General features: G+C 33.4%; 1 protein-coding gene across 1 annotated transcript; it reads left to right on the plus strand.

The window, feature by feature from the left end:
* Positions 1–6,368: 6,368 nt before the first annotated feature.
* On the plus strand, positions 6,369–8,342 carry LOC121115290 (histone-lysine N-methyltransferase SETD7). The gene is made up of 3 exons (XM_040709506.2): positions 6,369–6,947; positions 7,512–7,955; positions 8,025–8,342. The coding sequence occupies exons 1-3, from the start codon at positions 6,490–6,492 to the stop codon at positions 8,188–8,190; spliced, it is 1,068 nt and encodes a 355-aa protein (XP_040565440.1). The 5' UTR covers positions 6,369–6,489; the 3' UTR covers positions 8,191–8,342.
* Positions 8,343–12,082: the final 3,740 nt, after the last annotated feature.

Genomic DNA, 12,082 nt, shown 5'->3' on the forward strand with positions numbered 1-12,082 from the left:
GGGGTGCTTCGTTTTTTTAAATTTTTTGAAAAAAATTCAATAATTAAATTATATGTTCCAAGCGGTTGTGTTCCCAGGACCATCGTCTACGCCGTCAGTAAGTCCAGACCAGAATGTTCAGAGAGCTATCCAAAAAGTAGATGGAAAGAGCCTTGGAGGTTGGGGAGGCCCCTTTTGACAACAGCAATGAAAGAACCCCATCTCCTCCGTTCCAAGACTCTTTTGAATGAGTTCTTTTGAACTCTTTTTTGATATTTTTGCCCTTTCTACAGCTCTGATGCCAAACACTGTGGCCCTCAAGGCCACTGTCAGCCAGCACTAGGACGCCATGGCAGAGGAAAACATCTGTAGCGGGTTCTAGGCCTTCTTCCACCACCTGAAAGGCATAATTGTCGCTAAGGGTGGATACATTAATTATTGAGAGCTCAGACACACATCTATTTATAGTATTAATTTTGTTAAAATTTCATTGTTAATTAATAAATTAAATGTTGTTGAATTATAAAGCTCAAAGTATTCAAATTTTAATGAACCACTTGGTTTCCCGAAATTTGAGGCAGCAACAGTGGATAGTTGAAATCCAATTGTCACAACCTTATACTTAATAATAAGGAAAACTTTGCAAAGCGAAGGATATTGTAGTAGAAGGAGTGGGACCTCGACTCAAGCCATCATAATTGCTCGAATAAGTATCCATCTAGGATTAGACAATCATTGGAGTTTGTACTGGATATTTCTATTTATCTATGCTTAAATTAATTTTCTGTTTCATGAGTTAATGGATTTCATAACTTAGAAGTTCATCTTCATCACACTTAGTACGTTCACCCTGTAATGGTTCTTTGTCTATAAAATAAAATGTAATAGTGATTTACAAAATGAGATGTAATTTCCTTCACCCTTATCCCTCAGTCCACGGATCGATTCAAAGTATCCCCCCCTCCATCCGGAATATTTGGTAAGAGACACACTCACAATTACCTCCACATAATGAGACCTTCTATTTACTTTCATTATCGTCCAAAGTGCTAATTGTCCAGGTATCTCGAAAAAGTCGAGATCCCTCATTTCCTGATCCAATAACATAAGGTTGGGGATAAAGTATTTTTCGTTTTATTTCAATGCTGTATATGAAAGTTTTACAATCATACAATTTAAGCCAAGTATGCCCCGTTCTGTTCGATAACTTATAGCAAAAGAGAATCCAGCATCATAATGCCCTTCTCGTAGAAGACCTTGCCCCCTGTCGGAAAAAAACTCGGACCTCCAATCGTCACATACCTCTACTGATCAAATTTTTATCCCCAAGCGTGTTGGCCATAGGCAGGAACGGATAGAAGTTACTTGTTTCTAGGTCTGGACTGAAGGGTGGATGCATAAGAACTTATAATCCGAGCTTCCACAGCTTCTGACGCGTCATCAGAGATGTGGGCGGCCTAGTGTTGTCTTGATGAAAGACTATTTTTGTATACATCCTTCTACCAATGGTTCAAAACGGTTTTATGTTCGATGTTCAGCTCCATGGTGATGCTAGGAGTACTATCATGACTCTCCATATTTTCGACAGGCCTGACAGTGCGTGGCGCATCATTCATATTCACTAGTCCAGAGCGAAATGGCTCCAACCACTGTTTACAAACCTAAAGAGTATCGACTCCGTATACATTGCAAATTTTCTAGGTCTCTTTTGTTGTGTTTTTACCATTCAGGTACAAAAAATGTACATACTAGATACGATTGTAATATTATAAAATGTTCAAGCGTAAAATTTAAAGGAGAGGTTATGTGAGGAAATTGATTGTGGAAAAACATCTGAAATTAGTGTTTGGCATAAATTTTATTCATTATGTGAGCCCTCAGCTCTACTAATTGCCTCAATACGAGGCCTAAATTCCTTGCAGGCCTTGACTATCTAGTCGGCCTCGAGCTAGGTCCACTCCTTCTTAATGGAAGCCTTTAGAGACTGGATATTCATGTGAGGAGTAGTACGCATCCTCTCCTCCAGACACACCTAGATGGAGTAATTCAAGGGGTTCGCGTCTGGAGAGAAGGGGAGCCACATGTTAAGGTCCCAAAAGTCAAAAATGTTGTTTCTCAGAAAGCTCTGGGTATTTTGGCGATGCGATGACACGCAGCTGGTCCAGGATAGGTTATGGTTTGTATATTACTTAATAGATTTTTATTGTGCCGATCTTTCCTTCTTTCTTAGTTTCATTCTCTCCCCAACAAACTTGTAAATGACCATGGCCTTTTTTAGAGATTTATAATCAGAAACACTTAATTATTCACCGTTATAAAATGTCAATTGAATAGACCAAGTAAATAATATGTGTCTCTGACAAATGATCAAGAATGAATGAGTATGAATATACAGACAAGGATCTCAAAGAGTTTCTCAATGTTGGTGTGAAGCTAGTTAAAGAGGCATGATCTATAATGAAAAGTGCTAATCGATCCCCTAAAAATGTGACTCTCAAAACTGACTATGCATCAAAAGTCTTAACAGAAATAGAAAAATTTAGAATCTTCTTTACAACTGTCTCAGCTTTCTCTGTTCAGAGATAACATGTCTTGTTGTCCTACTCTGTGCTCCAAGGATCAACCCTCATGGTATATGTAATTCCTTTTAAAATTGTGGAAAAATAAAACGACAATGATAGTCTGGGAGATTGGTAGGATTGACCTATGATTTTGGACCTTTTTTTCTTGTTTTCTTTTAGGAGGTAAGGTTGCATGATACAAAAAACGTAACACCGTATACAAAAGACATCATTTTAATCCAATGGTTCAGTTGGCAGAACTGTTGCCATGGTTAAAAAAAGGGATGCATTTGGAAAATTGGTGTAATGATTGGAAAGATATATCAATGTCTTTTCTAAAAAAATGTTCCTCTTACATATTTGATATCCCATTTACAATATTAATATGAACAAAAATGTTGCAGCTTTTATTCTCATCAATTAGTGACATATTATACTTTATTTATGATCTAGATTTGTACTATCAAACCCACAAACACCTGCTCTGTTTTTGTTGTTTTTTTAAATTAATGTCACATTCTGATTGACGTAGAATTTATATTTAACGGATACTGGGCCGTCAAAAAGTTTTGGAACATGATTTTCATTGCGTTTTTGAGAGGTGATGGCTAATTTTATGCAAAAGTGGAGTTAACAAAAAAGAGGAGCTGATTGTTTACCTTTTGAACACTTTATTTACCAAGTTTCGAGGATATATATATACGTCAAATGATCAATTGAACCAAAACTTGTTAATCTGAAAATGGTCTTTAACTTTTATTTACGCAACATTTACGTAAAAAGTATCTGAAACCTCAAAAAAAGCCATCGAAGGTACCGGTCAGACTTTCGGGACACCCGGTATACGTCAAATGATCAAAAAAGGCAAAAAGTGGCTTGTTTTAGTCCGCATTGAATTTAGCAATCCCGATATTGTAAAGACACTTAATATCTGCAGAACCAATGTCTGGAGGGTCATAATTAAGGTCAACAATGGTGAAGACATCACTGACTGTCATGGAAGCAGAGGGCGATCAAATTAAAGCCTGAAATAGCAAAAAAAGCTTTTTTGAAAAATCCAAGGATGGAGATGACGGAGATGCCTATGAGGCGGTCGGTAAGACGTTCCACGGTATCCAATGGGTCCAACCTCCTCTTGATCCTGCCAAAAAAAAGCTGATGGCAAGTCTCTCCGACATATTGAACGACCCTTGCCCACTCAACAACAACAACAATTACGATTTGATTGCTGCAAAAAGCTTTACAATTACCTGAGGTATCACGGACACCAAATTTTGTTCTCCTCATACAAATTATATGTTCGTATGTTTTGGAAAAGTCAACTGCAACCTTCGTGAAGTATCCACCACGAAACATCCGGCCTCAGTAATGATGCTTGGCATTGTTTCATCTGAAGATAACAAAGCAAATTTGGTTCCCCGTTGGATACAGATAGACTAGCAAGGATTATTTGATGATTTGGAATACAAAAGTGCTTCCCTAGGTTCACAAGATCACAAAGCAGTCAAAGAAAGCCGATTATTGCTTTCAACAAGATGGGGCAATGCAGGATTTTAATGCAAAAATGGAGAAGGGTTTGATGTCAAAAAATAAATAAAGTTATGACCGAAAGACTTCTGGCCACCGCAGAGCCCTGACCTGAATCCCGTTGATTTCAGCATTTGGTGGCAAAGCTAGGACGGTAGACAACGTCAGAGCAGTATTGAGCCCCTAAAGCAACAGGTTAAGAAAGAGTGGCGATCAATGTCGAAGCACAACTATGTCATCGTGTGCAAAGCGTTTTGGGGTCACGTGGAGCGTGTGATTATTCATAAATAATGTTTTCAAATGAACAATAAATAATTTCCAATTTAAAAAAAAAATTATATAGAAGTCCATTCAAAGCTGCTAGGTGTAATTAACTGTTCAAGGTTCATTATGTTCCAAGACTCTCTGACGGCCCGATAGAGTCAAACAAGGTCACATGGCCACCTGTTTTAAGTGTGTCACCGCACTAGTTTTCAAATTTAGAATTGTTACAAAGTAGGAAACTTGGTTTAAGAGGTTATCGTCACTAAGCGGTCACTTTTTCAGTTTTCCTTACATAAGCGCTTAATACAGGTTTGATTGTATTTATACATTATAAATAATCTCCCAAGATATTAAATATATTAATGAGGGGCATACTGATGAACCGGTTATCGGATTCGTTTTAATAATGCCGATTCCGCCGATATATATATATAATTATTTATATGGATAATATCACTTATTTCAACTCCTTTTCGGAGACAAAATCAAGGTTACAAATCAATCAAATGTTTAGACTATATGTGGCTTTGTACAGGAAATTTACTTGATTTAGAAATAAACTGTAGGGCTTTTTTTTGTTTTTTTTAAACAATATTGTTAATAACAGAACTGAAGTCGAGTCCATATTTTCTGAGTCAAGTTGAAGTTATCAGTATTCGTCCCGTGTCGATTAAAAAAGAAACGAGTCCAAACTGGGGCACTGCGTTATACATATTTCAATTCCTAGGGCAAGTATATAAAACTCAGTTAGAACATTGAGACCGTTCAAAACCATTACATCTCATGTGGCCCAAACCAGTAAAATAATCGAAAATAGTCTTTTGTTAGAGTTGCAAGTATTTTTTTTTTTAAACAGTGAGGCGGTTGAAATTAGATCAGAGGCTGAGGGGTGATGAGGTTGACTTTAAATATCTAAGAAAGGAGAGGCATCAAACTTCCTAATATGAGCCAACTACAAATTAATTTACTCCTGAGCACAGAGATTAATTACCTTTTTGAAAATTAAATTGATTTACAATTAATAATAATCGATATTATCCGAAGTTAATAAAAAGTTGAACCTTAAATGAATTAAACAATTTTGTTATTTGTGTATGAAATTCCTTTGTACATAATAAGGAAAGGAATCGTTCATACAGAGGGCATTGTCATCCGAACCGGAATTAGCTGAAATTTTGGTATCGGTACATCACTAATATTAGTAAGTAAAAAGTGAGGGCACAAAACATGAAGTAGCCTGATTAAATTACGAAAAACTTAATTTCTATGGAATCTAGAAAAAACAACTATAAGAAATGAGAAAATATACATTAATTAACAGTCAATGTTTTGCTTCCTACCCTGTATATTATGTATACAACGAGGGATCAACAAGAAATTATATTCTTGCTTTTATGGAATTGGATCATAAATATATGTAGAATAATTTATTACTTTATTTATTTATCAAAAAGTATAAATTATGAAATAGCCATGACATATCAAGTGAGACGAGGGAATCGACAGCTGACAACAAAATACAAAGGGATTTTTGTATTAGTGGCGTACCACCGTACTTTAACAGAGTTACATATTTGGAAAAAAAAAATTAAAAATCTATAGCTACTTAGAGAAAAATAAATTTTTTGGAGAATTATATTTATATGTATATATATATATTTGGGGGGGCAACAACCCCTCCAGCCCACCCATTTGGACGCTCCTGTAATGAAAGCAGTGCCCGAACACAACTAGAAAAATCGTACATATTTACTCCACTTATAATAATATGTGTATTGACATCTGTTAATTTCACAAAAAACGTCGACCAACGATATAGACAAATAAAACACACTTATATTTAATTATATTCAACTACACCTGATCTTATGGCATAGCTATTCTCAACAATAAAAATTTACTTCATAAATATATATTGATCTCAAGAGATATTATCTATAGTATCTAGTCCACAGAACTGCTTGGCATCATTATTCCCCCTCCTGTTTTCGTTATGAACCTTTATTACTTAGTATAATCGTGGAACTGAAGTGTTTCCAGTCTTGTGTTGATAACTATAATTAGTACGTCTTCTCAATTGCTCTTAGAAAATGAAATTGAAACGACAGTCTATGCATGGTAAACTACTAAGTCAGTCGTTTGTAGCAGATTGAAGAAGATGTGTAGAAGTAGTTGTCGTTCTTCTTGGTTCCTGGCTCTCATAACTATCTTCTTGTATCTACATCCTTCTCAAGGATACCGATATGGCTACTACAGCTTATGCAATTTGATTCCATCGAAACAAACCTGGCAAAAAAACAATGGCTATCAACTTCAGGCTTGGATTAAAAGTGTAATCCCATATCCCTCCAAGAAAAACGATATATTAGCTGGGTTTACTTCGGATAGTGACTATGTGTACGTCACGGAAGTAAAATCTCCCTCTGGTCTGAGATGGAAAGCCTTTGGGACTAAGCGTCTGGATGGATGGCTCTATGGAAGGATGGATTTTAAGTGGCGTTTCTTGTCTAATGAAACCCTTTATGTATTTCCTGACTTTAAGAGCGCCATTATTGGGACTTTTACAAGGGATGGGGACTTTGTTGAGGGGTTCGAGTCTCGCATTACTCATTATAGGCATGTATTTAAGTACTCTACACATATTTCATATGTAGAGATGTGCAAATCTGTGCATTTGCAAACATCACAGATCATTTTCACATCTCTACTCTCAGTGTTGTGTACAAGTTCCAATTTATTCGTCTTGAAAATGTCTTACAACATCCGTCATTTTAATTGACAGCTACTTTATGATGCTAGCAAATCATTTTGATCTATTAAATTTTCTATTTTTATTATATATTTATAAGTAACTAGAGAGACTTCCCGGCATTCCAACATTCATTCTATGGTCGTCAATTGGAAAAGCTTCACACATTATTTATCTTTCTTTAATGTTCAAAAGTAACTCTTTGAATATGACAGGATGAGCTCACGTAAGATACAAGACAGGCAGAGGTTTTTAATAAAATTAGATATTTTAAATGAGTAAAAAATCTTTCAAAAGTTTTAATATAATTTTCTTAATATTATTTCTTATAATAAACTTAATATCTAAACATTTGAAGTGGCCGAGTACACGACACAATATACAGATAGCATCTATATTTGAATCTTATTTAATACTAACTATTCCAATAGATGCAGGGATGGAGTCATGGAACTCAAGTACTTAAAACCCAAAGACAATGCACTTCTCCTCAAGCCTTTTACTCCAAATACTCACTCTTTAAGTAAAACCCCATTGATAAGAGATCCACTTGAAAAACGCAATGTGTTTTTATCAAATAGTGTGAACATTCCGGCCCTCAAAAATGAGGACTCATTGTATGCGAAACGAAACATGCCTCCTCATTCTTTGGTATCATATTATAATGGGTATTTTATACCCTCTAAAATTGCCTATGATAATGTCAGCGACTGGAACAATGGTTATAAAAATTCTATGAGTTATGACAATATATACTTGATGAATATGCCCATTGATTGTGCGGATATCAAAAACTATGTCGCCACCCTCGGTCATAAAGTCAATCATCATTTTTGGAATAATAATATACAATTCGGATACGTAAAGCATCCATTGTAAGGAAATATTAAATCATAATTAAAGCAGACGTATTTGTACTAATGAATATTCAATATCCATTGCAGGTATGGACATATTCGATCTCTTGTCTCACTTAAGTATGTGTTCAGAGGACAAGAGTTATTTGCTGATTATCATTATCCAATAAATGGAGAAGGTACTCCGGAATGGTACATGGAAATGTATAACAAAGTCATTAAAAAACATCCAGAAATCGCATTAAAGATTTAGGTGCTCCTTCATCTTTGTTCATAATATTAATTTTGTAAATCAAAACTCAAATCTACACATGTGTTACTTATAAATTGATAATAGTCAGTCTAATCAAACTGATTAACTATTTAGTTTTGTAAATATTGAAGAAATACAAAACACTTTTTTAATTAGATTCATATTGGGTATAGGTAGAGTTGTAGAGAATATGATTTAAAACGCTTGAGAGAAGTAATAGTGAGGGTTTCGACTAGAGATATAAGTTTAAGTCCTTGTAAGACTCGAGGTAGAATTAATGATTGACATAGTAGTAATTCTGGCCCATATGCTTACTGGATACGGAGTCGGATTTCTGTTTATTTTCTTCCTTGCACAGGTGCCTGCAGGTGATATAATGAAACTTCATGACAGCTCTCATTCAAAATATTCTTCATTTTTTCGGTTGCTTTTTTAGCCATACCGACAGGTTATATTTTTTGAATGAATTGTTCCAAATCAAACTTCTTTTAAGGACTAAATTAGTTTGTTCCACTTAAAATCATAGTGGTCTCAGACGGGCAAGAATTAACAGACCGAAACACAACACTAATAACTTTTGGCCTTTTTATATTACAAGTTTTGACACAAGTCATCCATTACAAACATAACGAAACATGCAATTTAATCAAGCAAATATTTTTCATATAAAGTATCAATTGAGATATTAGAAAAGTATCAAGTGTTATAGTTTTAGTCACATCTTATCAAGTATAATAATACATAATTTTCAACTCTAATTGGCATCATCTACATTGTATATAGATTTAGGAAGACATGAATTAGAACAGTACATAATTTTTTCACATCCATAAGTTACTTATTATACTCTATCTATAAAATATCTTGACTCATATAATTATCAAACTCTAAAACACCTGCTTTCTATATTTAGTTAACTTAATGCCATACTCTGTTTATCAGGATTTTTGGGAACAAAAGAAATCCGTGTTGTACTGTTTTGGTAATATAACCCGTAAAATGGGAGAAATTATTTTCAAAGTCCACTCTTTAAAAATTTTTACTTTGTATTTGTAGAATGATTAGACAAAAAAATCATTTTAATCGTCAAAAATTATTTAAAACAATGTATGCCAGAAAAAAATAATTGAAAAATTTAATCTGAATCCGGTATTTACTTGATTTTTAATCCTGTCATTTCAATCCCGTAAAGTTAAACTAATCGAGCCTTAAACAATATTTATTCAGGAACCTTTTTAATTACAAGTTTGTATAATAAGTAATAACTAACGATGGAAATCCAGTGTAGAATGGGCATGCTAAAAAAAAAAAAAAAACCGAAAATCAACATGGACACTCTGACAATTTGAAGAATGTTTTGGAGAAGAGAAAGATTAATACTCATAACGTTTCATTAGATCAGTTACAATGAACTGTTACAAAGGAGGAAGGAGAAAAGAATGTCAACATTGCATAAATTACTTCAATTTCAATTCTTAATTTTACTCGGAGTCCAATTTTGATTTTCAAATTGGTATTAAAAAAATTATTCATAAATGAGAAATTGAGGTATGATCTTTTGAAAATATTAATATATTTTCCGCAAAAATGTGCTAAATATTAGAGAAAATAACATTGATAGAAGGGAGTATACAATTTTAGTACTGCAGTCCGCCCACCTATATGTTTCTCCTTACCTTCATTATACTGGGCAATCTGTATACTTAGATAATAAAATATATAAAAGTATTATTCAAAAATGGTTATATTTTAGTTTAATATCTTTTTTGGCATTCAATGGTGTCTTTTATCGATTCTTTTTATCCAAAAACTACACAAAATCATAAAAAAAGGCATTTTGGAAAAACTTTAATGCCGATGAGGTACTCATTTAACATACTTAGATTTAAAAACAAAGATTTTCGAGCATCTCACATCTTAAAGCATGGGAAAAAATGTGGACACATATCAAAATTCAAAATGTATATTTGTGATTAGGTCTAATGATACATACATCAAAACAAGGGCCCTATTTGACACATGTCCCCATGATATTCGTGTTGTAGCTTTTGGAACTATTCCAAATTGAAATACTATCTTTATTTTTAATCTTCAAAAATTTGCAATATTGTTATTATCTTTGAACAATAAAAAAATAAAAGTTTTGAGCGGGAATATTCAAAAGGAGAAGGACGGAGTGTTTTAAAACTATACAATTATTTGTGGAAGTACTCGAAAGTATTAGGCTTCGTCGAAACATCAAACTTGTCATAAAAAATATATAAGATCACTACCCAAGAAATCAACTGTGAGTAAAACTAAGGATAGTGATGTAAATCGTGTGTATTTTTTAGATCGCCCGTTTTTTTTGGAATTGGTAATCTGAAGATTGAATTTTATGTGCACTCCTGAGAAGTTAACGTCCTTTCATACTACATTCAATTATATTCAAAACCTGATTGAACATTCTCGTATGGTCATAAATGATGGAGCGTAACCTTGAGGATTTGTAGCGGAATTATAATTGTTTCGTGAATATCAATAATATTTTATAATAAATAAAAAAATGTAATTTTTGAGGAATTGGTTTATTTATTCGAAAATGCAATAGTTTATTATTTATGGTTTTTACAAGCAAACCAGATGCAGTTTTCAGAACCGACTTAAGGGTTGTGGTATAGGGGACACTTGTCCAGGACAGACTCTGAATTATAATTTAAATTTTAAAAATATAAACTGAGAATGAAATATAAAAGCAAGGACTCATTTTTAGACCTTTTCGAGAAAAGGTCATTTTCAATAAGTAAATAATCAGTTTAGTAAAATAAAATCAGTTATTCTTACACTAGATGGCTTTAGTAATGTATATATTACGTTGTGTAAGTGCGATAGGTTTACACTAGATGGTATTTGAAAGATAAAATTTCCTACTAAAAAAATGTTTTTAGATAGTGTTGTGATTGTTTAACTCAGTATCGTTTGAGTGATCGTCAAATAGGGATACCAGGAAAGAGAAAATACGCCATATTTACAGCTTTTTTTTAATAAGTGGGAAACGCGGGCCAAGTGGCTGAAAATGCGAATAGTGTTTATGGTATTGATACTGTAACAGTCAATCATGCAATATTTTGGTTTCATCGATTTCCTTCCCGCACCACGCCCTCAATTGCCTATTTTGTCAAAGATATGGGTTAAAAAATGGAAATTGTCAAGTCTGACCGACATGGAGCACTATTTCCATAGACAAGGAGATAAGCATGAATTGAAAAAAATAAAAAGTTCATTAAAAATAACAGATTTATTTTTACTACAACTTATATATCTATGATATTAATTTATATCTTTCTGATCAATTAATTAAATTTACTTTAATTAATGTAAATTAGCAAATATTTCTGTTAGAAACTCTCTTACAGTTGTCATCAAAATAAATTAATTATTTGTACATGACCCCTAAGTACTAAGATGTTTCCTTTATCGGGAAATTGTCTTTGAGCAGGATCACGATTTTTTTTTTATAACTACGAGATCCCTTTACCCACCGGGATAAAGAGCCCGTGAAATGTGCTCCTAGACATTTCTACAACTTAACAAAATTCATAAGATAATCAAAAGCTTTAATAATTATCCTTTTAATGCTTAATTCCTTGGAGATCATGCCCCATTGATGGATTTTTAAGTCCATCAATAGAGGCCCTGTGGAGGACTTAATACTACATATGTATATTATATATTACTTGCTATTAAATATTTGCCAGTTCAGTCTTTGAAGAATAGCGAAAGAGAATACACACAATATGTTACACGTTTTAAAAAAAATTGCTTTCCTTCTTACAATAATTAATAAATCAATTTACTCATCAATTATAAAACTTGAATACGTCTTCTTAATTACGTAATTCTTTAGCCCTAT

This window comes from Lepeophtheirus salmonis, chromosome 3, assembly GCF_016086655.4.
Source record: "Lepeophtheirus salmonis chromosome 3, UVic_Lsal_1.4, whole genome shotgun sequence".
NCBI classification, from domain to species: Eukaryota; Metazoa; Arthropoda; class Copepoda; order Siphonostomatoida; family Caligidae; genus Lepeophtheirus; species Lepeophtheirus salmonis.

Bases quoted from the DNA above. Each gene is read 5' to 3' on its own strand.
- LOC121115290 (XM_040709506.2), top strand. From the start codon at position 6,490: ATGTGTAGAAGTAGTTGTCGTTCTTCTTGGTTCCTGGCTCTCATAACT. The intron at 6,948-7,511 runs GCATGTATTTAA...CTATTCCAATAG, and splicing joins TCTCGCATTACTCATTATAG to ATGCAGGGATGGAGTCATGG. The intron at 7,956-8,024 runs GTAAGGAAATAT...TATCCATTGCAG, and splicing joins GGATACGTAAAGCATCCATT to GTATGGACATATTCGATCTC.